This window comes from Zingiber officinale, chromosome 6A (genome assembly GCF_018446385.1).
Source record: "Zingiber officinale cultivar Zhangliang chromosome 6A, Zo_v1.1, whole genome shotgun sequence".
Taxonomy (NCBI): domain Eukaryota; kingdom Viridiplantae; phylum Streptophyta; class Magnoliopsida; order Zingiberales; family Zingiberaceae; genus Zingiber; species Zingiber officinale.
Genome location: NC_055997.1, coordinates 42510481 through 42536819, shown reverse-complemented (window position 1 = coordinate 42536819; position 26339 = coordinate 42510481). Strand labels below are relative to the sequence as shown.

The 26339-nt window shown below is 37.1% G+C and overlaps 1 protein-coding gene across 1 annotated transcript; it reads left to right on the top strand.

Annotated features, from left to right (window-relative positions):
- Positions 1-5535: 5535 nt before the first annotated feature.
- Positions 5536-25447, top strand: LOC121996325 (ABC transporter C family MRP4-like). Its single transcript, XM_042550255.1, has 13 exons — positions 5536-5922; positions 5989-6169; positions 6289-8541; positions 8618-8938; positions 9010-9096; positions 15552-16235; positions 16330-16494; positions 21314-21608; positions 22501-22715; positions 23294-23599; positions 23701-23764; positions 24305-24544; positions 24940-25447. The coding sequence occupies exons 3-13, from the start codon at positions 6508-6510 to the stop codon at positions 25050-25052; spliced, it is 4524 nt and encodes a 1507-aa protein (XP_042406189.1). The 5' UTR covers positions 5536-5922; positions 5989-6169; positions 6289-6507; the 3' UTR covers positions 25053-25447.
- Positions 25448-26339: the final 892 nt, after the last annotated feature.

Genomic DNA, 26339 nt, shown 5'->3' with positions numbered 1-26339 from the left:
ATAGATGTAAATAGGGTTGAGTATTCGGTTAAAATTGAACTAAACTGAATAAATTAAACTTAAATAAATTATTTTTTAGCAAACTAGACCGACTAAATTTTATAAAAAAAACTCAAATAAACTGAATTGATAAAATATTGATTAATTTAGTCAAAACTGAATTAACTGATTAACTCTCCTCCTAGCACCGGATTATCAAAGTACGAGGGACAAAGACTTTGTGCAAAATTCATGACGGAGGTGCTGCTGTTCGGACCCAAACCCAGCGTTGTTCGGACCAAACCCAGTAGTGGGCCATGCTTTCTGAGAGAAGAAGAAGACATGAACTGATGTGGATCAACCTATTTTTCTCCATAGTCATAAATCTCCAAACCCAAATCAAAGAGTGAACAATCAAAATCAACATCCCCTGCTATACAATTGACTCCACTCAAAACCATTGTGGGAATCGAGCAAGACGTTTCAATGATTTTAGAACCAATCAAATCAAAGGAGCAGAACTTGTCGAGAGCTCAAAAAATGAAGAAAATCTAAATTGTTACCTGAAGATGTCTTGTCTTGGCTAGCGTGGTGGTTATCGAACTAGCAAGAGTGTCCATAGTTGTCAAAGCTGCATAGGGAAAGCTTAGGCCATGGTTTTTGAATCTGAGTGGAAGGCCATCGAGAAGAAGTGAGGAGGAGCTGGCGCCATGGTTGTTGAAGCCAATAGGAAAGGGTGTCAAGTAGAAGAATCAGCGGTGATTATGATAGGAAGCGAGGAGAAGTTGCATTCATCGTCGAGAAAGGGCTTGAGGACTCAAGCAGAAGTGGGGAGCATCGTGAAGAGATGTACGTGAGGAGTGGGGAGCATCGTGAAGAGCGTTTAAGGATTTTTAAGTTCAAGTTATTTGATTAAACTGAATAAGAAAGTTTAAAATCGAAATTGAGTCAATTTATCCAAATAAACTATTTTTTTTTATAGAAAACAACTAAAATTTTAAAATAACCAAACCAAATTTAGAAATTTAGTCGGTTCAATCGGTTTATTCAATTTAACTGAAATTTTTAATGGTGCGGCGCCCGCCGGACGTCGTGTGAGCAGACACGGAGGGTTCAGATGCGGGGGCGGACGGTTTGGAAAGTATGGCCGAGCGGCGAGGCCTCCGAGACACCGGAGGCAGGGAGCTAACTGGCTGCGCGGCGATGGGGTCCTGAGAGGGCTCCAGTTGTGACGGGGTCCGATCGGAGGACAAGGACTCGACGGAAGGAGCCTTGTCTCGGGGAGACAGAGGACCCGTCCGCTCGGACACTTGCACCGCGGAGGTAGCCGAACGAAGTGGCATCTCAACGCACCACCTTTTCCTGTTGAGTGGGAGCTCGTCCTTCGGATCGGAGGCTTCCTCCCGAACGGTCGATTCCCTGCTGGAGATTGCGCCACCCGTCACCTCCACTGGAGAAGTCTGAGCGACCGACTCCCCCACATTGGTCTCACTCTCACCCTCGTGAGAGCCGACCGGAGCGATACCCATCTTCTCCATTTCCTTGGTCGCTGCCGCCTCGATCGCTTCCACCTTTTTCTTCAAAATTTTGAGCAGTATAGATTCCATTACGATGTTCGCTGCAAAGAAAAGAGAAGGAAATCAGTTAGAACCCAAGGCAAATGCACAAGTAAATTACTTACCAAAGTTGCTCGGGAGTTTGGTTCGGCTCGGACTCAAGCCGAACATGTACATCACTCCTTTAGGGAGGAGCTTGTTGATGTCGAGCTTCAGACCGGCTAGCATATTCGCTGCTTGAAGGTAGTTCGGTCGGGTCTTATACCTCTTCAGTTCGGGGGAGGCGGGAGGTCCGACCTGCCATTTAGTACGGAAAGGAAGCCGCCCGGGAAGACGAAGGAAAAAGAAGTACTCTTTCCAGTGTTTGTTGGAAGAGGGCAGTTTATCAAAAAAGACTAAGCCAGCCCGAGACTGGAACAGATAAGTGCCCAGCTCGGATTGTTTAGGATAGTAGAAGTAATAGAAGACCTCCGGGCGGAGGGGAATGTCGTGTATCTTAAATAATATTACGACTCCGCACAAGAGGCGGAAGGTATTGGGTACCAACTGGGCGAGCGGAATGCTGAAGAAATTGCAGACTTCGGCGATAAAGGTGGAGAGGAAATCGCAGACCGACTGTAAATTGATCGCGGAAAAAACAGATAGTGCCGCGCGGCGGTTTGTGTGGCCGAGCGGAAAGCGAGGGCAAAATAAGTTTGAAATCAGAAGGAAGATCGAAGGCGTTAATTAAGCTCTCTGCGTCGCGCCGATCAAACCATGACTCCATGGTCGTATACCATGGGCCGGGAGTGAGATCAACGGGCTGGGAAGAGCTGACCATTGCCGGAATAGTGGAAAGACCGAAGGCAGAAGGAAGAGCAGGGGGCTCGACGGAAAGACGATAAGGACAATAACCACGAAGCACAAACACATCGAAGAATGCGGGAAGAAACACGAGAATAGAGGAGCAAGAGGCAAGAGATCCTTACGGAAAAGAAGGCGGCTGAAAGAAGAGGGCGAAGGGTCGCCGGAATGCCGAGGAACAAAGTCGCCGGAGCACTGAGCGCAAGAGAAGGCTTCTGGAGACGCGAAGGCGAAAGTGCGGCAGAGGAGAACGACAAGAGCTTTATAAGGTTGAGCTCGGTCTCGCCGAACCGTTGGATTCAGGTCACGAAACCCGAGGCCCATATATTACCGTTCATTTCAAACCGCCGAAGGTCCCATCGGACACGCCGCCGCTGCCTTACGATGACGGCAGCAGCGCCACGTGGCATCTGGTCACAGGAGCACATTTAATCAACCCCATTACGCCGCAGGGGCAGCGTGCTCTGCCTTAATGGCAATGATTTGCACGCATTCCAAGGAGATCCGAGAGGTGTCAGGGTTGACCGCCAGCAGGTCGGCAAGATAATCATCAGTAGCCGGCCGAACGACAGTACGCGACTCCATTTAGGCCGGACGGAAGGGCATTATCGAAAGTGGCAGATCGACTGTCACTCGGAGAGACTCACGGTCCAGTCAGTCGGACTTAGCGCCTCCTTCGACTAGACTTGAGACGGAGGCACGTGATCCGGTGGTAAGGACGCATGGAGGTCAAAGGTCAGGAGGGTCAACCCTAAAGTCCTGCCGAGCGGATAGGTCATCTGATCGCTCGCCCGAAAATCCCCCAGGTCGGACGGAAGACAGCTCAACCACGGGTCGGGTTTCCGACGCTCAAGGTAAAAGAACTATCGGTCCGAGTGGCCAGGCCGCTTGGAAGAGTCGCAGACCAAGGCGCAATCTCATCCGAGCATGTGACCGTGGACTTTCCCGGTCGGTCTGATACACTCACATCCCAGTACGCCAGGAGAACCGAGTGGCTGTCCCGACCGGACCATTAGATGACAAAACCCAGAAGGAGACAAAAATAGCAACTGACGATATCAGCCTCGAGACACCGGCCGCCGACAAATAGCATGGTCGGCGGCCGAGCCGTACAGAGAATCGTACGGTGGGAGCTTCCACTGTCATGCCAGAAATACGCTCGGACGATTGCGGAATGACGTCAGACATGCTTTTCTGACATCCACGTTTTAGGTATGTTTGGAGAAGCATGCACACCTCGAAAAGCGTGCGTCCCCTCTCCGGGGTCCTATATAAAGACCCCCAGACTTCATCGGAGGTATGCGATTTTTATCACTGTAGCTACAGTAGCGTTACTCTGCCTCTCTTCTTCGCTTCCTGACTTGAGTGTCGAAGGGTCGTCGCCGGGAATTCCTTCCCGGCTCGGCTTCTTTGCAGGTTCGCCGGAGATCCACATCACCAGTCGAAGACAGCGGAGAGCGCCACGTCCCCAGTGTTCATCGACTCAGCGCTCGGACATGATCACTAATAATAAAGGATGATTTTTATTTAAATAATTTTTTTTTTGTGTCAATTGAATGATGTCATAATTTACATTCATTCATTCATATAATCTGATGATAGATTATCTTTTACTATAATTAATATAATTAAACGTAATCGTCGAATTATCTGATGGTTAATAAAAAAAATTTATGTGGGTCAAATTCATCACCTTCATAATTGGTTGATTTGAAAGTTGGATAACTATAATTAAAAAAAATAATTAAAAGCAGTGTTTGAAATGTTATAATCTAAACTTGTGTTATGTAAGTGATTGAAAGTTTATATATTTATTTTTCAAATTTGAAAAAAAAAGAGATTAATCGGGCTTACCGTTTTCTGATTCAGTCCTGCGTGAGGATTGAAATAGATTTACACAACTTATTTCTTCCACAGACCACAATTGCTGACGCTCTTGATCGATCATTCAATTTCATCATCGTAAGGACAGATAAGTTAATAAATCATAAACAAAAACTGTCTGTTCATAATTATCTATATTGCAAAATATTTCGAGATTTTTACAATATCAGACTGTAAATAATATTGAGATAATTAGGAGGCCCTAGGTAAACATAAATTTTAAAAATCCTTTAATATATTTTAAAATTTTTTTCTCAAGTTTTTTTTTTCATTTGAATTTGGGATTGTTTTTTTTTTTTAAATAAAATATTTTTTTTATATAAAGTTTAGTTTTTTCGCTAATATTTAGATAATTTTTTTAAACACGGTTAAATTATTTAATTTTTTTGAGACATTGAACGTAAATAAAACTTTATTAATTTTAATTTTAAATTTTTTATGAAGCATTTTATTTTACATTGTATGGATAAAAAAAATTTATGATTCATGTTATTATCGAGGAAGAAAAATAAAGAGTGAAAAGAACGTTCTTTAAAAGTATCATCGACGAAAGACATAAAAGTATAAAATTATTGATGAGAAAAGAAAAAAAGACATCGGTGAAAGAATATAAACATACAAAATTAATGAGGAGAAAAAAAATAATCACGAAACATGAGTGAAAGAACAATTAAGTTTTTGTCAGAGATATTGAGAAGGAAAGAGTTTATTAGTTTTATAAGATATATAATTAAATAGAATAAAATCTTGACTAAGTGCAATTATGAGGAAATAATATTAAATAAAATAAAATTTTGATTAATTATAATTATGAGGAAATAAGAATGAATTAACATGATATTTATTAATAATGAAATTATGTAAATAGAAATAATGAATTAATTAATAAGATGTTATTAATGGGTAATTATGTTATTAATAATAATATTGATTAATAAGATGTTATTAATGTATATACTATCATTAATTAATATTAATGATTTAATTTAATTTTTTTAATATCTTACTTAATCATTTAATCCCAATATTATTCGCACATGCCTTAGCCGGGCCTGGGAATAATCTCTAGAACAAGTTTTTCTAAATAAATTAATGGAGATGTTATTCGATCATTCAAATGCCCATTTTCTTAAATATAAAAACAACTTATCAATATTCATTCTCTGTCAGTGAAGATATAATCCCAACAGCAGAGGCATTATGATTGAAATAATTCTTCAAGTTTGAACCACATCATTATGCACGGAGAGCAGTTGTTTGAGATCTAAAATAATAACTGATTAATTGGATGCACTACTGGAGCTTTTCGCACGATGCCCTAATAATGTGGATAATCACAAGACTCAAAGCCTTCAGGTTTGTTCCATGCAAGATTCTTCGACATGCTCATGCGAACGCCCACTGGCCAGAATCTTTTGTATTTTACATATTCTGAAGCATAATCCATGAAGAATTTGCCAACTATCATTAAATATTCTGTGTGCTAAATTCTTGATCTCGTTGTTAAATATCCGCACGGTTCCTGATTATTACATAAGCCTGCAAGCTGTGAAGCCCCAAGCAAATCTGGTACCGTGATCACCTCTCCGTCTTGCCTATTCAAGACTTGCCATGGCGACAACACCCACTTCTTCCGCCACTTGATTTGTTCCAGGACCAGGTAATGCCGCTGCCCCTGCTCCTCCTTCTTTACCCACGCTTTGGCCTAACCGCGGCATCCCATCAGCTTTGCCTTTGCGTTGCGAAGAGAGCTGGAAAACGACGACAAGCGAAGGAATTGGAGTTTGGAGCGCCGAACCAAGCCCCACTCCCCGGCTCTGCGTCCCTGCCACGCCTCACGACTTCTAAAATCACTTTCCCTGGAATCATCAAACGGAGAGCGGTGAGAAGGGATTCAGTTTAAGACGGTAAAGATTGAAATTTTTTTGTTTCATTTTTCTTTATCGGGGGTTTTCCCTTCTTTTACCTTGCTCCCCTATGCGCCACTTTTCAATTTTGTTTTTTGTTTTTTCCCCTTCTTTGACAGACTAGCTTGGGGGGGTGATGTTTTTGTTCCCATGTGCAATGTGTCGTGCCCTGCTGTAGAGTAGGCATCGATCTCCTTGCAACCTGTTGCCGCTTCTGGGTTCGTGTCATCGCTTTTTGATGTTGGAGAGCTTGATGGTGAAATGCCTGTTGCCGAAATCCTTTCTTGCGCTCGTTCCGGTTTGAGTTCTCTCGTCGAAATCCAATCTTCGGGCGGACAATGATTTCTTTAGGCTTCATCAGCTCGCTCCGACGCCTCCCTTTCCCCGATCAAATTGCTGTCGCCGTACATACGTCGCTGCTCCTCTTCTTCCTGCTACGGCGAGTCCTCGCCCGCACCATCCGGCACCTCCCTACTCTCAAACATGATAGCCAGAACCCAGTCCCTGTTCATGGGGATTCAGGTTTCGGTCGGTTTGCAATTGCAAGGGTCGGTTATTGGTTCAAGGTCACGGCTTTCTGCTGCTGCTTTATTTTCTTCCTTCAGATTCTTGTGCTGGGGTATCTAACAGTTAACTTGATTTGGGGAGAGTCCCAATCCAGAGACTATAGTGTTCTGTACCTTCCTTTTGTTCAAGCATTAGCTTGGATTGTGCTGGTTGCATCGGTATTCCACTGTAAATTCAAGGCAGTGGCTAAATTTCCATTCTCGATTAGGCTATGGTGGTTCTTCTCATTCATCCTCTGTTTCTACATTGCTTACCTTGATACCCAGCAATTCTTAGCTAATTCAATTAGTTTACAGTCGCACATGCTGTCTAACTATGCTTCATTCCCTGCTCTTGCCTTTCTTTTTGTTGCCTCTCTTAGGGGTGTCACTGCTGTAGAACCACTCAGGGATCATCAAGACCTCAGGGAACCATTGCTTGCTGAAGAGGTGGGCTACCTTAGAGTCACCCCTTACAGTGAGGCAGGCCTTTTGAGCCTAGCCACTCTGTCCTGGCTTGACCCACTCCTGTCATTGGGTGCAAAAAGGCCACTAGAGCTGAAGGACATACCTCTGCTAGCTAAACAAGATCGTTCTAAAACTTGCTACAAAATATTAAATGCAAGTTGGCAAAAATTGAAACTGGAGAACCCTAACAAGCCACAGTCACTGGCATTGTCGATCTTCCGATCATTCTGGAAAGAAGCAGCCTTAAATGCTGTTTTTGCCGGTTTGAATACTGCAGTTTCTTTTGTGGGTCCTTATCTTATTAGTTACTTTGTTGATTACTTGAGTGGCAATATAGTATTTCGCAACGAGGGTTACATTTTGGCTTCAGTGTTCTTTGCTGCTAAATTGACAGAGACTATAACTGCTCGGCAGTGGTACATAGGAGTAGACATATTGGGCATGCATGTTAGATCAGCATTAACGCCGATGGTTTATAGGAAAGGGCTTAGACTATCCAGCTCAGCAAGGCAAAGTCACACAAGTGGTGAGATAATAAATTATATGGCAGTAGATGTGCAGAGAGTGGGTGATTATTCATGGTACCTCCACGACATATGGATGCTTCCACTGCAAATCATCCTTGCTTTAACAATCCTGTATAAAAATGTGGGGATTGCAACAATTGCAACACTGTTAGCTACCATATTTTCTATTATTGTTACAATTCCTCTTGCCAAGGTACAAGAACAGAATCAGGACAATTTAATGGCCGCTAAGGATGAACGAATGAGGAAGACATTTGAATGTTTGAAGACCATGAGAATCTTGAAGCTTCAGGCTTGGGAAGACCTCTACCGCTTGAAGTTAGAGGAGATGAGGAATGTTGAATTCAAGTGGCTTCGGAAAGCCCTTTATGCACAGTCTTTTATTACATTTATTTTTTGGGGATCTCCTATATTCATCTCAGTTATTACTTTTGCTACTTCTATATTGTTAGGTCATCATCTTACAGCTGGTGGGGTTCTTTCAGCATTAGCTACCTTCAGGATTCTTCAAGACCCTCTTAGGAGTTTTCCTGATTTGGTTTCTATGATGGCTCAGACAAAGGTTTCATTGGACCGCATATCTGGGTTCTTGCAGGAGGAAGAATTATCAGAAGATGCTACTATAAATGTTCCACAGAGTATTACAAGCAATGCAATTGAAATTAAAGATGGAGAATTTTGTTGGGATACCTCCTCTGCCACACCCACACTTACTGAGATACAACTAGAGGTTGCAAGAGGCATGCATATTGCAATCTGTGGTGCAGTCGGTTCTGGAAAGTCAAGTTTCCTATCCTGTATTCTGGGTGAGATACCAAAAACCTTTGGCGAGGTGTGTAATCTTTCAAACCTCAATCTTTTATTAATTGTAAATCTTTTTTTACTACCTGATTGACCATAAATTCCAGGTTAGGATAAGTGGTTCTACAGCTTATGTACCTCAGTCAGCTTGGATTCAATCTGGAAATATAGAGGAGAATATTCTCTTTGGTAGCCCAATGGATAAACCAAGGTACAAAAGTGTTCTTAATGCTTGCTGCCTAAAGAAGGACTTGGAATTGCTAGCACATGGAGATCAAACCATGATAGGAGATAGAGGCATTAACCTGAGTGGCGGCCAGAAACAAAGGGTGCAGCTTGCTAGAGCACTTTATCAAGATGCAGATATTTATTTACTTGATGATCCTTTTAGTGCACTTGATGCTCACACTGGGAGCGAACTATTTACGGTTAGAATTTGCTATCCTTATATTTTTCGTTTCTTCTAGCATGATGATTGACAACTTATGCTCTCATACAGGAATACATATTAACAGCATTAGCTAGCAAGACTGTCATCTACATTACTCATCAAGTTGAGTTTCTACCTGCTGCTGATAAAATAGTGGTATGCAATGCTTTGGATATACTAATAGCTTATTTTATGTATCTGATTTCAGTGTTTTTTTTTATAAAAATTTGGATAATAACTTTTTTTTTGTTCTTTTAAAATATTTGCAAGTTAATTTTGATAGAAAAACTACCAATGTATTCATTTATGTAGCTTCATCACTATCCCATCTGTTACACTAAACAACACCTTCTTTGCTTTAATAAATTTCTGGCATACATTTCACTCAAGTATCTTTTTGTTTTTTTTTGTCTTCTTCATCCTTATGTTCAATTGTTAGGATTCTCTATTTGTCTTGAGATCAAGGACAACCAAATGTTTCACCCTCTTGTCAATTAAGTAAGTTCCAACACCTATCCTCATGAAATTGCATTTGTTTCAATGATTTGGGGTCGTCTATACGAATCTTATTTGTCCATTAAACTCTACACAATGTATATCATTATTAATATTCAGATCAATTAAATTATAATTTTATTACGGTGGTTGATGTTTTCATAAACTATTCGCAATCTCTTACATATTCTAAGAATATCATATCTATATTCTTATTATAGAATCTATTAATTGCCTTCAATTTCAAGTTATTTTTTCTCATTTTATAATCTGTTGTAGTTACAATTTGTAAAATCTAATAAGGAGTCCAGTCTAATCTAAAATATCCAGGCACAAAGATGGTAGACCTTTTGGTATTTGAAAATACTTAAAAAAAACTTATTTGGAGATACGAGGTAGAATTCTCTCTCCTTTCTTCCTACTTTGTCACAACTTGTTTTGGAAGAGAATTGACCCATTAGCCTGTGTTACCTAACTATTTTAAAAACTTATTGCTCAAAGATACACATTTATCATATTTAAAGACGACACCACTATCCATACAACAACAACAACCAAGGCTTTTCCCACTAGGTGGGGTTGGTTGTATGAATCCTTTTACACCATTGAGCTCTATCTCCTATTATATCATCATTTATATTTAAATAAATTTTATCTTGTTTTATTATTATTAACCAAGTCTTTTTTGGTCTTCCTCTTCCTCGTTTGATATACATGTTTATCATAGTTTCACATCGCCTAACTGGAGCATTTATTGATAGTCTAAGTACATGTCCGTACCATCTTAAACGTGTCTCTCGGAGTTTTTCTTCAATAGATGCAACTCCGACTTTCTCTCTAATGCTCTCATTTCTTATTTTGTCCATCCTCGTATGTCGACACATCCACCTTAACATTCTCATCTCTGCAACTCTCATCTTTTGCTCATGTGTTCGAGTCATAGTTCAACATTCAGCTCCATATAACATAGCAGGCCTAACTGCGATTTTATAGAACTTACTTTTAAGTTTAAGAGGTACTTTACGGTCACCTAAAACACTCGATGCTTCCCTCCATTTTAACCATCCAGCTTGTATTCTATGTAAGACATCTCTCTCAATCCCAAAATCGTTTTGCAAAAACGATCCTAAATATTTAAATCTCTCGGTTCCGGGTAACTCGTCCTCTCCTATCTTAACAATTGTTTCATTACTTCTAATATTGCTAAACTTAAATTCCATATAATCTGTCTTTAATCTACTAAGCTTAAAACCTTTCCCTTCTAGTGTTTCCCTTCAAGATTCTAGTTTAGCATTTATGGCTTCACGTGTTTCATCAACCAAAATAATATCATCTGCAAACAACATGCACCGCGGTACCGTGTCTTGAATGTGCATAGTGAGTTCATTCATAATTAGTGTAAAAAGATAGGGACTTAGAGCTGATCCTTGATGTAACCCTATCTTTATTGGAAATGCTTCAGTTACTTCCTCATACATATCCTTAATTAGTTCAATATATGTTACGTTAAGACCTATCTTTTCTAAAATTCTCCATATAATTTCTTTTGGAACTCTATCATAAGCTTTTCTAAGTCAATGAATACCATGTGTAGATCTTGTTTTTGCTCCCGATATTTTTCAATTAATTGTCTAAGAAGATGTATAACTTCTATTATCGACCTTCCAGGCATGAACCCAAATTGATTTTCTGTCACTGTGATCTCCTTCCTTAATTTTTTTTCTATTACTTTTTTCCCAAAGTTTCATAGTATGACTCATTAGTTTAATACCCCTATAGTTTACACAATTTTGTACGTCTCCCTTGTTCTTATATAAGGGAACTAGAGTACTTATCCTCCATTGATTAGACATTTTTTCGTTTTCAATATCATGTTAAATAATTTGTAAGCCATTCAATCCCTTCTTTCCCTAAGTACTTCCATACCTTTATCGGAATATCATCTGGTCCAACGACTTTTCCATTCTGCATCTCATTTAAAGTTTGTTTTACTTCTGAAGCTTGAATTCTACGATAAAAATTAAAATTTCTATTCTCATTTGACCTACTTAAATTACCTAAGTAGGTCACCTAAACCTTCATTAAAAAGTTGATGAAAATATCTCTTCCACCGCTCTTTTATTTCTCCATCGTTTACTAGTACCCTATTACATTCATCTTTAATACATTTTATTCGGCTAAGATCTCTTGTTTTCCTTTCTCTCACTTTAGTTATTCTATAAATGTCTCTTTTCCCTTCTTTTGTATCCAATTTTTGATATAATCATTCAAAAGTTTCATTTTTTGCTTCACTCACTACTTTTTTAGCTTCTTTCTTGGCTATTGTATATTTTTTAAAGTTTTTCTTGTTCTTACAAATATATAATTCCTTATAAGCTATTCGTTTTTTCCTTCACTTTCTCTTGTACTTTCTCATTCCACCACCAAGATTCTTTACCTAGTGGTGCATGTCCTTTTGACTCACCGAGTACACTCTTAACTACTATTTTCAACTTTGATACCATCTTATCTCATGTTGTATTAGAGTCATCGTATATTTCACCTAATGCTTGTACTTCTACCTTCTCCTTAAATATATTTTGCTTCTCATCCTTTAACTTCCACTACTTAATTTTAGGAATCGTATATATTTTATTTTTATTGATACCATGTTTGAGGCGTATATCCAACACTATTAACCTATGTTGGGTAGTTAAGCTTTCTCCAGGGATGACTTTGCAATCTTTACAAATCTTTCTATCCTTCTTCCTAACCATAAGAAAGTCAATTTGCGATTTATTATTCCCACTTTTGAATGTGACTAAGTGTTCTTCTCTTTTCTTAAAAAACATATTAGCTAATATAAGGTCATATGCTTTCGCAAAATCTAATATAGTTTTCCCTTCCTCATTCCTTGTTCCAAACCCATAACTCCCATGTACTCTCTCATATTCCTCATCTTTTACTCCGACATGCCCTATTTAGATCACCTTCTATTAAAATCATTTCATTTGGTGGAATATTTTATAATATTTCATCTAAGTCTTCCCAAAACCTTGATTTGGTAGCTTCATCTAATCCTACCTGTGGTGCATATACACTAATTATGTTCATAGTTTCTTTCGCCACTATTATCTTAAGGGCTATAATTCTATCCCCTTTTCTAACTACTCCTACAACTTCATCCTTTAACAAACTATCCACAATAATACTCACTCTATTTCTTGCTTTACTCTGTCCAGTATACCATAACTTAAAACTCAAGTTCTCTATCATCTTTGCCTTCTCGCCTATCCATTTTGTCTCTTGTACACACAAAATACTAATTCTTCTCCTAATCATCATATCTACTACCTCCATTGATTTACCAGTGAGAGTTCCTATGTTCCATGTTCCATGTTCTAAATCTTAGATTATTAGTTTTCCTATCATATTTGTTCTTATCCAACCTATGATGTGAGAACTCTTGTTTATTTAACACTACACTCAAGTTCTCATGGAGATGTAGCGGTCCTTACTGAGACGTTACAGTCAGACCATGTAACGCGAACTCTTGCATATTTAGCACTATACCCGAGTTCTGGGGATGTAGCGGTCCTTGTCGAGACGTTACAGTCGGACCTTGCAACACGTTCCTTCCGGGGAACAACCTAGCATTAGCACAATAGTTTAATGGATCCATTCATTGAATATTTGCCATAATTTTGACGCTGACTGGCAACCTAACGCAACCCTCCTCCTTTATCCGGACTTGGGACCGGCCATGACCGGTCATCATGGGCGGAGTTACGACACCACTATCCATGCAAATCAAAAATTGAGAAAACACAAGAACACAGTATGGCACAAACTCTCAAACTCAAATTGTCAACCTTGTTCAGAGAGCTTAGTTCCTATATATGGGATGAACTCCTCTCTTATAATAGTGTCAATCATTTCATCATAACCATAAGATAGCACATAGTAGGAAATAGACAATAACAAAATAGTAATAAATGTTGAATTTTGTTCATATAAATCTGAAAGCGCAAGTTGACATAATGCAAATGGATTCCTGCAATAAAAAAACTCAAGTAAAAAGGCATATGATGGTAAAAACAATAATGTGAATATACAAAATGGTGAAAAGACATGACACTAGAACCTATCTCTAAAAGTAGTTGTCGAGCATCTCTGAGCATGACCTAACTCGAAGAATAAGACTAACCTCAAGTGATTGCCTCAACTTTGTGAATTTAAGTTTAAAGGAAGAGGAGTACACGAGTGCTAAGTTTGGTAAAAATGGATGTACATGATATAATATCTCATTGAGGAAAATAAAGTATTTAGCATATTAAATACTTTTGTTTCCTTATTACTAAATATAACCGACCAATTTTTGTTATTTATTATTTATTTTCTCTTAGGTAAGTTCACCTTTTATCTCATGTTCTCTTTTATATTCTTTAAGATTATCCATCTTTATTTTATATGAATATATATCTCATAAAACAACAAAAGTGTTGCAATCACCAAGTATGTTTGATGTCCGCATAATGTAGGAGGATGTGGCCCCCTACTCATAGCTGCATGAGAAGACATCTCTTTATATACGAATGATTTGTAGTCCCACATCACACACTAATGGATTAAAGGCCTAAAGCAACAATTCAAATATATGGTCTCTTTTTTTTGTCTCCTATTTATTTTCCTCTACGAGATATTATATCATGTACATCCCTTTGTGCCACACTTAGCACTTGTATGCTCGCGCTCCACTTTCTTTGGCCTCCTCCAGGTTTGTTGAGTTGAGACGATCATTTAAGGTGGATCTTATCTTCTAATTAGGTCATATTCAAAGATCCCCGACGATCGCTTTGGAGACGAGTTGTAGTAAATGCCTTTTTTACTATTTAGCATATTCACATTATTGTTTTTTGTCATATGGAATTTTATTGGAGTATGATATTTTTCTGTTGCATGAGTCCATTTATATTATGTCAGTTTGACTTTTGATTAATATAAATAAAAACTAACATTTATTATCATTTCATGGTTATGTGCTATCATGTTGTGGTTATGATGCAACAATTGATATTATTGTCAGCGAGGAGTCCATCCCCCCTTATATTGGAACGAAACCCTTCGGATTGTGACTTATACTTTAATATTTCTTCTTTCTGGCCAAATGTTGCTGGAGTGAAGGGACTAGCTCTAATATCATGTTAAGTCCTAAGTGTTAGTCTAATCAAAACAAAAATGCCAAGATGCTTAGGCATGGAACCTCTTGGTATTGAAGTTTATTTTAAGAATTATCATTTGGAAATGATATATGAAAATGAGAGATGTGAGATTAAGATTTTTTTTAATCCTATCATCACTTCCTACTCTTTAATATACCTAATTACTCTTGGATATTGTTTCTTATAACTCCATATATTCATCTTAACATTCTTGTCTCTAATACATTAGGCTTTTATGTGGCTTGCGTCTTAATAGTCCAACCCTTGAATCAACAAGGTATGGCGGCACCAAAGTCATAAAATTTTTCTTTTTACCTAAGAGGAGCACATAAAAGACTCTAAAAGCTCCTCTCCTTTCCCCCCTCTCATTTTTTAATCCTATTAATGGAGTCTTCAAAAAGATCCCCTTTTTATAATAGATCCATGATAAAATTATTTCAAATTCATCCATTTTAACTATTACTATCCAATCAATTTTTTTTTTTTAATTTTTTTTAAAACTGAAACTACATTTCATACTTTCAAATTTTCTTCTACTTATCATAAAATCTTTAGTTCCAACACATGTACCCTTAACTAAATTTTCATTGTTCCATTATTTCTTATAATTTTCTCAATTCAGGAATCTTTTGATCTAGCCCTTGCTGATGTCAAGCAAATTCCCATTATTATACTAAAATTAATACCATGTTAGTAAGGTGCTATTGAATAAATAAGTTATTCAATGCTATTAACTTTTAATGAAATATTTTAATTACTTAATGTTATTGATCCTGTGGATTATTTAGAAAATTCTCATCCCTATGCTAAAATTAATACCATTTTAGTAAAGTACTGTTGAATTGATAATTATCCCTGTGTTTGAGTTCCATCCTGAAAATGATAGTTTAGAAAAGTCACTCACTTTCTTTGCAGGTCCTGAAAAATGGCCGCATTATACAAGCTGGCAGATATGAAGAGCTCTTGCATTCTGGAACCGACTTCAATGCGTTAGTTTCAGCTCACCTTGAAGCAATTGAAACAATGGATATTTTGGAAGACACAAGTGGAACCACTGATATTAACTCTTCTGTCACCTCAAGTAAAAGATTAACACAAAGTCCAAGTAACATTGACAATTTGAAAAGTGAAATACCAGACAATGAACAAGTATCTAAAGAAAAAGCAGTAAAAGAGAAAAAGAAAGTCAAAAGCATGAGGAAGAAACTATTGTCTCAAGAAGAGGAGCGTGAAAGAGGAAGAGTTAGCTTGAAAGTATACTTGTCATATATGGCTGCAGCATACAAAGGAACACTAATACCTTTGATCATCCTTGCTCAAGTAATATTTCAGGTGCTCCAAATAGCAAGCAACTGGTGGATGGCATGGGCAAATCCTCAAACTAGAGGAGGCAAACCAAAAGCAGATAGCATGCTTCTTTTAGTTGTTTATATGAGCCTTGCTTTTGGGGGTTCACTCTTTGTTTTTATTAGAGCTGTTCTTGTAGCTACATTTGGGTTAGCAGCTTCACAGAAGTTGTTTCTGAGAATGCTTAGGACTGTATTTCGAGCTCCAATGTCATTCTTTGATACTACTCCAGCTGGGAGAATCCTTAATCGAGTAAGCATCCCTTTTTGTTCCTAGGCAATACTGAACATACTTGTGGCATTATATGGTATATTTCTCTCTTCTAATTTTCTCTTTGAATTATCAGGTTTCGGTGGATCAAACCGTCATGGATCTTGATATACCTTTCAGACTAGGTGGGTTTGCTGCAACGACAATACAACTTCTTGGTATAGTTGGAGTTATGTCCAAAGTCACTTGGCAAGTGCTGCTTCTATTTGTTCCAATGGCAATAGTATGCTTATGGATGCAGGTAATTAATTTCTAGAATGCAAGCACTTTTCTATATAATTAATTTTTTACCATATATATTCTAGAAAATGTCTTCGGAAACAGTCTCCTGCAAAGTAGGGTAAGGCTATGTATGATAAACCCTACCCCGATATTCTGGAAAATGCCTACATTATTTTTCCATTAGGTTCTTTATTCTAATCTTGTTTGATCATTTTGAATACCATATGAGAAATATTTTTGTGGAATACTGTTTCCCTTTGTTTGTTAACAGCTATAGCAAAGTTGTATTTTGGGACAAATAATTTTATATGAAAATGTATAATATCACAACAAATGGAGCTCCATTGAATAAAAAAGGTATAAAAGTAATAGATAAATGCAGCTTGGAAAAACTAGATTTTTTATTCGTTGTTTTTGCTTGATGAGGACAATGATTCCTCCTAACCATTTTGCATTGAGAAGTTGGTTTTCTTTTGCTTTTAACTAGATAGAATCTAGATTTTTATTGGGACCTTTTGTGCAAATGAACAGTTTGTATAGTTTGATTTGTGAATTAAAATTTCTCTTGGCAATCTACATTACCACATTTGACCATCATCCATCCTTCTCCATTTGGATTTTTTTTTTAAAACAATTTCAATTTGTTCGTTCCATTTTTATATTGTTCAAATGCATGGGATCATAGAACTTGCTCGAGGGCACTAGGGGTTAAAAAGTTGATCCTCCAACATTATCACTAATCTTATCCGGGGGTCGAAATTGACTAATCAAAATTAATGATGCTTCCCCTAATAATTTCAAAGGCATAAAATTGTAAGGGTAGCAATCTAACCCAAATCCAAGCCCTTTTAATGAGACTTACCAAGATATGGATCAATCAACAAGGGGAAGTCATATTGCATCGATGGGTGGAGGAAGAGGTGGAGAGGGGGAAGTGAGCAATTCTACGGGAAAGTTAAGGGTACAAAACTATCTCTTAAGGGGTTTTATAGAGTGAGGGAGGATGAGTCACTTAGGTTGTGTCTCGGAAATACTAGTTGCAACAATGGATTGATCAAGCTATGATTGTTGTTGTTGCGAAACTCCCCGGGCGAAGGTGGCTTGCTATAAACGGATGACACAAAGAGTTAAGAGTTAGAGGAAGCTTGGGTTGTAGGAATAAATTGATGACTTAGTCACACGTGGCAATGAGTGTCCATAGACGATCACAGAATTGAGGGAAAGAAGGGTTTTAACAATTTTAATTAAAATATTCCAAAAAACCTTGCTACTTTAAGAAATTATTAGTAATCCCTTAATTATAAGATATTATAGAATTACTATTGTTTGATTGTAAGTCTCTCTTAGCAATTAGATGTTCTATGCATCTTCATGAATTTATATGAAACATAAGTGGTAAGCATGTGATGATGCATCTAATCACTTAAAGCTTTAGTTTGAGAAGAAGAGTGGCTCTTGGAGGTAAAAGATTTTACTTGGATAATATGACAAGAGAAGATGTTGATAAAGGATAATCAAAGTGGTGACAATCAAAATGAGATTTAGAGGAAGGACCAGAAGAGGATTGTGGGGCAGGGAAGAATGACGTCTAATGATTATCTTGTTGATGACATTAAAGCAAGAGTAAAAGAAGATTAAGGATCTAAAGTAGAAGAGTTTAATGATGAGGAGGGGGAGGTTGTGGGCAATATCATTCTCCATAGAGATTTCAAAAAGTAGTTTTAGGCAGTAGGTGGTTAGCCAACTACATAACACCTGGGTGATAGGCGAGAGTTTAGACAAATAACATTAAACTAACATTAAAATAAATTGCTTGAGATTAACACTAACATATATATGTGACAAAGTGTATTATTAGTCAAAACAAAACAAGTTTATATTCGCAGGTAAACAAGTGATAAATGCTAATTAAACACTTAACAACAATAATACACATCATATTTCACATTGCAATGAAATAAAACATAACATTACAAAACAAGTTATAACTAAACATACAATTCAAAAATCCAAATTGGCACATCTCAATAAAACACATAAGAATCTCACATATAAGTTCAAATTACTGTCATGCTACAATATAAAAATGTGGATAATTTAGGATTATGCTACAATTGTGTAAGTTCATAACAATTTAGTTTAGCTCTCTCTAGGTGAATAAAACTATCAAGAAAATTAAAATAAACCTTTTTTTAATTAACTTGCTTGGACAGCTTGCTTAGAGCTCCTAGGAGGGTAGCTTGGAATGCTTTTTGGAATATTCATCTAAGGGAAACCTATTCACTAGGTGAAGTGGTTCCTTCCATTTTGCCTAGGCTTACATCATTTTTAGAATAATGTTATTTAATCTCTAACTATGATCACAAGGGGAATGCTAGTGTTCAATATATTGATACATTGCAATGATTACTTTATTTTATAAAAATAAACATGGAGGAAAAGGAGATGCATAAAAGGAAAATATATTTTTAGTAAGATGCTAAATAAAAATATGTAATGATATATATCAAAAGCAATTCGGAAATATTTAGAGGCCAACCAACAAGACTGACAGTGAATTAGATGTAGAATATCTTCTAATATCATTTTGTTCATATTGAGGCTCATACAAAAACTTAAATTTAGAACTACTAATGCACAACCCACTTGACCAATAACCCTATCAAATAAATTTCTTGGATAAATTCTTTAATACTCCTCTATGGAGCATAGATACCATCTATGACCAGCTTGTTAAATAAACTAAAGACACTCTCATAAACATACAAGGACAACACTTGCATGCCAGTCAAGTTGCTAACAAAAGATGGTAGCAATGTTGCGTGCATCTGCGTGACATGTTATTGTTAGCAAACTAGTAAGTCATGAGCAAAGAGTAATATCAGCAGTGGTAACATTCACATAAGGTGTGACTATCAATAAGATGTTGGATTGTAATTAAATATTTGTAGTGGTAACACTTTCATCCCCTAGAAGTCCTAGAGACCAAAAGCTAGTTATCTTTGTTTAGTTGTAAGTAAACACCAGTAGTAGTGGTGCCTCCAAGCTTTTGTGTGAGTTTCATATCTTTAAAGGGAGGTTGTTGTTCTCTATTTTGTGGGTTCTCTTGGACTTTGCACAAATTCCATACATATAGGAGTGAGCAGGAATGAGCAACACACATGACATGAAAGAAGAGTAAAGGTTGGGCTATATTTGGAGAATAAGCTTGCTAGATGGAGCGGAAGCAAGAGGGCTCCATACAAATCCTTCATCGAGGAGGCAAGGGTGTCACACAAGATGGTCTGTGGAGGTGGCAATAACATCAATCATGCACAAACAGTGACGTTGCTAGTCATACAAGTAGGGAATTTTTTTGCTAGGGCTACCCTCTGTTCATAATTCACCTAAGAAGGGAAGGTCTACAGGAGAGGATATGGATCTTGAAGATACAAAGTTTTTTGAAGGCTCTGTTATGATAGAAGATTTGTACATGTGAGGAGATGTGAAAATGAAGCGAAAGCAACCTAAATGACATTGGCAAGGAGGATCTTCACTATTCAAGGAAACCTACTCCTGTAGGCCAATGGGAAGTTATGCCTCTAAAATCTGCATGAGAGAGAAAGAGAGGGCAAAGAAGTGACCTCCACTTAATGTAATACCACTTTGAAAAATTTAACCCTTGATTAGGACCTCTTATAGCATGTAGAATTTGGGGAAAAAGCATTCTATTGCTTATCTTTTATGAAAGAACTTTAATATTATGCAGAGGCCCATGATAAAATTTAAATCTAGAACTACTAGTAGGGGGCTAAATCCATTACACCAATGGTCTCGCCAATCTAATAGCTCTAACAGCCAATATCCCTCACACATGCTGAATCTATTCTAGAGAAAAGCCAAATCATGGCATTGATAGAACCGTTGCATTTTGTATGGGGTTTTAACCTCTCTTGATTTGCCTCCTCATCTAGCCATTGCAACTACTACAACAACAACTAAGTCATATCTCACTAAGTGGGAGCAGCTATTTCAAATGCACAAATGAAAAAAGAAGCCAGAGCTAGTAAGGGAAAGCCCTTATATGAGCGCCAATGTACACATGAGTAAACCCCAAACACCCAAAAGAGGAAGTATATACATTTGGTCATGCGTAACAAAATCAAGGAAAGCAGTCATCGCCCCATCAAACTGGTCTATTAGGTGGGGGCTCGAGTTCTGCCATATTCCCAATGTATTCCGGAACCCCTTGCCCCGCCTAATAGACCTAATGGTTGGGGAACCTCCAAGAAGAGTTACCCTGGACTAGAGTAGGTTGGGAACATGGCAAGGGAGGGCATTGCACTTGCAAGAAAAAAGAATTACAAAAAAATAAACTGAGAGATGACATCACTATCTAATACTTATGACACTTTTGGAATCTCCCACTTGCTTTCCATTCAAATTTATAGTGAACCTGTGGTTACAAATACAAGCTCAATCTATCTCACCATAGCATGAGGAATTCCAAATTTTTCAGTATCACTACTAGAAATTTTCTACATAATGGACCAAAAACTTTATGCAAATCCACTCAAACACTTTTTGGAGGCCCACACTTTAAATGATACTTACAAAGCAATTCCAGATAATATCAAACTATCTTGGATATGTATACTTTTCGTAAAGAATGTTGATTGAAAGCAATAAAATCAGGGAAAGCAAGCTTCAGACAGCCTGCCACCATTTAGCAATAAATCTATTTATACTCTCTCATCTTTTTTCTACTTATGTCTATGTGTGACAGATAAGGGAGCTCTTTCTTATTGAATTGCAACCCTGGTTACTTAATTGTTTCTCAAAACTCTTCGTCTTTGCAGAAATATTACATGGCGTCATCAAGGGAACTAGTGCGGATTCTTAGCATACAAAAATCCCCAGTAATTCATCTTTTTGGAGAATCTATTGCTGGAGCTGCTATAATTAGAGGGTTTTGTCAAGAAAAACGCTTTATGAAGAGAAATCTATACTTACTGGATAGCTTTGCACGCCCATTTTTCTGCAGTATTGCAGCTATTGAATGGCTTTGCTTGCGGATGGAATTGCTCTCAACATTTGTATTTGCTTTCTGTATGGCACTCCTTGTCAGCTTTCCACATGGATATATCGACCCTAGTATGTATACATCATTTTTATGAATTATAGGATTAATTAATGAATTTTTGTCATGGTAGTATTTGAACTTGGTAGAATCTCACACTTATACTTGATGGAGGCAGAGGTACAATTGACTCAGATTCCCAGTTAGTATGCTTCAAGTCAAAACTTTATTTCTTTAACTATTTTCCTGAACTTTTCCAGCTCTCTTCTTCTTTCCTCCCTCCCTCCCTCCCTCCCGTTCCTTGAATCAAACACACTAACAAAATTCTTAAGTCACCAGCATCTCCAAAGTAAATGAATGTCGTGGTAACACCAACTGCTCTCTCTTTTCATTTTCTCTCCTCTCAGCTTAACCCTACTGATCTCTGCTCTAAAGTCATCATAGCTCCTAGAGATATTGCTACCAACCTCTTTATTCCTCCCTTCCCAACTAAAAGCCCTCCTCATATCCATTATCAAGCTGCACCAAAAGTCTGTGTAGCAAGAATAGCCTTTGACAAGATGACATAAATTCATACATCAACAAGTGGAACCATAATGGAATTGGGAGAATGGGAGAGAGGAAAGAGAAAAGAGAAATGAAGAAAGTTTGATCAGGAGTTTTTTTTTACACTAAAAACATGATGAATAGGAACCACACAACCTTCCCTAGGCACATCAAGATTGACTTGGATGATATATTTTGGTAAGTTTGCACACAAAATTGGGAGACAATTTATGGTCATCTATTTGAAATGGATGTATAGTTTATGCATTATTATACCCAGAATACAATGAAATAGATTTTTGCTGCACACTGGACCTGACAACTTAAGTTATACCCCTTCTTTCTAATGGATATTTTAATGATCTTTGTATGATTCTATGGTTGATATTTTCTATTTACAAACTTACTTTAATGCTGTAGGTATGGCAGGTCTAGCAGTTACCTATGGCTTAAATATGAATGCTCGTTTATCACGGTGGATATTGAGCTTTTGTAAACTTGAGAATAAAATAATTTCCATTGAGCGCATACATCAATATTGTCAGATCCCAAGTGAAGCACCTACTATCATTGAGGATTTTCGCCCTGCATCTTCATGGCCTCAGACTGGAACTATTGAACTAATTGATCTCAAGGTTTGTTTCGAAGTTCATTTTGGTGTTCTGAGACTAATTAATTAAATTTATTTTGGATTCCTGAATTCATATTTTAGTCACTCTGACTAAACCATGAGGTATTACTTCAAAGGATTTCCCATCCATCACATTCCTTGCTAGGTAGTTGGCATGAACAAGAAATCTGACATAGTCATCTTAGAAGACAATCTGTTCATTCTCCATCTAGCATGCACATGAAGTATATATTTTCATTGCTGGTTTTCTTGGAAAGGAATTCTGTGGAAGAAAAGCTATTGATTAAGAAAGAACCATATTTATGAGAACATGTGTATAATTGATTAGAGAATGATTGAATCCCTACATAGGTATATATTGTTTAAATGTTCATGACTTCCTACGTGCTCTCATAGAAGACATTTGATAGTTAGCAAGTCAATTCATGTTTATGCATACCTACATTGTCGTCTTTATTGAACACATAATTTGGACATGCTGCTGAATTGTATGCATAGAAGCCTCTTCTTCTACATAATGAATGTTGTCACTTTTACTACCTGATAGTGATTAATTTGATTTTCCTCTCAATGTCAAAAAAGGCCCGTTATAAAGACAATTTACCTATGGTCCTTAACGGCATAAGCTGCAAGTTTCCTGGTGGAAAAAAGATTGGAATTGTTGGGCGAACTGGAAGTGGTAAATCCACTCTTATACAAGCCTTGTTCCGCCTAATTGAACCTGCAGAAGGAAAAATCATCATTGATGGTATAGACATTTCTACCATTGGCCTTCATGATCTTCGTTCTCAGCTTAGCATCATTCCCCAAGAGCCAACACTATTTGAGGGTACTATCAGGATCAATCTTGATCCTCTTGAAGAGCATTCTGATCATGAAATCTGGCAGGTGTTAGTTTAATAGACTACATGTTTTTGTTGTTGTATATTAAAATAGTAATAATAATAGTAGTAGTAATAGTAATAATAATAGTACCTTTTTGTCCCTAGGCACTTGATAAATGTCAGCTTGGAGATGTTATCCGTCATAAGAGAGAAAAGCTTGATGTTCCAGGTATATATTACTTGTTTGCATGGAGAAACAAGGGGAAAAATAACTTTCCTTCAGGTTTATAGTCTATGTGCTCTTTTTCATCTATATACTCGCATATAAAATTTCTAATGCTCTGAAAAGATTAAAGTAAGAGCAATGAAACTAGCAAATTTGCAATAGCATCTGTTATGCCTTTTCTTTGGGTACCCATTGGCATGGCTGAACCAGTTTAAAGGGTGACAATTCAACATATAGTACATATCAGTATTTTTCATGCATGTCATGCAGATTTGATTCTAGCCTATGTTAGCATAGATTGGCATGTTTGAATCCTCCACATTGTGGATTTCTATTTTTTTCGACCTAGATTCCTCATATCTATATTCCGTAAAAGAACAAGAAATTTCACTACTGATTTTACTTGTTGCAATGTGCATACCATGCAATTCTAAGAAAGAAGTACATCTGGTTGCTGTAGCTTTATTCTATTATTTGCATACAATGTTTAAACAGTTTCATCATGTTTTATGGATTAATAACTGTCATTTCTGAACTCTCCAGTCTCCGAGAATGGAGAAAACTGGAGTGTTGGACAACGCCAACTTGTTTCTCTAGGCAGGGCTTTGCTCAAACGGGCTAGAATATTAGTGCTTGATGAAGCGACAGCCTCAGTTGACACTGCCACAGATAACCTTATCCAAAAGATAATACGTAGAGAGTTCAGAGAGTGTACTGTCTGCACCATTGCACATCGTATACCGACAGTTATTGACAGTGACCTTGTTTTAGTCCTTAGCGAAGGTGAGTTCTAATTGAGCTAATTTCTATATCAATTCTATCTGAAGATATATATATATATATATATATATATATATATATATATATATATATATTGAATCTTTGTTGACTGCTTTCTCTTTGATTTTGTTGTTGATTTATTTTTATATATGTGACATATTGCCAGTATTTTGTGCTAAGTTTCTGAGTCACTCCTTGACATTATTCTGAACTATCCTTGTCTAATGGTTCCTATAACATCATTCTGAACTATCCTTATTGTTGTGGGAACATTTTTTTTGGAGGATCATTGACTTTATTTCTTAAGACACGATTTCTTAATTATACTACATTTTGACTGTTTCAATCCTTATTTGGCATTTTGTCTTTTTAACATTTTATTGGCTGATGCATCCCAGGTAGAGTTGCTGAGTTCAACAACCCACGTCGGTTACTGGAAGAGAAGTCATCCATGTTTCATAGACTAGTTTCTGAATACTCAACACGATCCAGCAGCTTCCATGATTATTGAAAATGAGCAAAGTCAATGAGCAAGCTAGAAATGTTTCTAATGGGTGATGCAGTTGATCAGTTAGCAGACAGCATAGTAGTTTCCAAACCAGCATAAGGAGAAAAGTATAGAAAAATGTGGATAGCCCAAATTCAAGCTTCCTTCAAAGCCTGTAAGACCAGAGTTAGGATACATCTCGTGTAAATATGCATTTACTCTAGGTTAGTGCAAAACAAGGGAGCTGGAAAATGAATCCATGATTTTCTGCTTAGGTAGAAAAATAAGGCAATTTTGACATTATGTTTTAGAATAGTTTACACATTTTCATTTCTAAGATAAGTCTAGGATGTGTAATCATCAAAGATTCTGTACTACTAAACTGAGGTCAGTCATCAAAGAGGTAGGTTTACTTTTCAGGATATCTCGCTTTCCTTTCAGTTCTCAGGTTTGATCCTAAACATCAAACACCATAATCAAACATGATTGCAAAGGTTACTGATTTTCCAACATTGACGAGGCAAATTAAACACTCCAAAATAAATCAGATGCATCATGCAAGTTAAACTGATGGGGAAAAAAATTGGATGAACAAAGGGGTAAAACAGAAAATAAAGTATTCAATCAGTCATCGAATTGTATTAATGAAATCAAAAGAATGGAATGGATCGTATTTATATTTCCGTTCCATTTTCATAGTTTCATTCCAGATTCTATTCAATTCAATTTATGCATACCAAAGCCGACCTAAGTGTGAAAGGCATCCTGATGGTTTGCTTGTTTGTGTATGCGATTACTTATGTTGATCGAGTGTGGTGCCATGTGTTGCGCCTACGTCAAATGATCAATCAAGTGTGAAGAGTGTGGCTGGGAATGATACGTAGAGAGCTTATTTGGGTGAGTTTGAAGTTTTAAGGAGTTTAGTACTGGTAGTGCTCAAGGTTTGAGCAACCAAAACTATGTTCGTCAACTTAAAAAAATGTTGTTTTAGCTTCCTAATTTTTAATTCAAAGATAATGGATCAGATTGTCACAATTAGAGGGAGAGCTAAATAGATGTGTTTAATTTTATTTGTTCCCTTTTGTACTTGTCTACAAATCAGTAGTTTGTGCAATGGAAATGAAATGAACAAACACAACAAAAAAAAATACAAACCGGTACCTTTGTGGTTTAGAATCATGATTTCTATTCCATGGTGTTTAATTTGTCAGTGGATCCATTCAAGTAATATCGCTATCTTTTTCTTTTTTGAATGCCTTTATGAGATGAAATATTTTATCATAGTCCTATTCTTAGTAGCATATAAAATTA

What these genes read in the sequence shown, in the direction of transcription:
- LOC121996325 (XM_042550255.1), top strand. Translation starts at nt 6,508, where the DNA reads ATGATTTCTTTAGGCTTCATCAGCTCGCTCCGACGCCTCCCTTTCCCC. An exon ending in TACCAAAAACCTTTGGCGAG is followed by an intron (nt 8,542 to 8,617) that starts GTGTGTAATCTT and finishes CATAAATTCCAG; the next exon opens with GTTAGGATAAGTGGTTCTAC. An exon ending in AGAAAAGCTTGATGTTCCAG is followed by an intron (nt 23,765 to 24,304) that starts GTATATATTACT and finishes TGAACTCTCCAG; the next exon opens with TCTCCGAGAATGGAGAAAAC.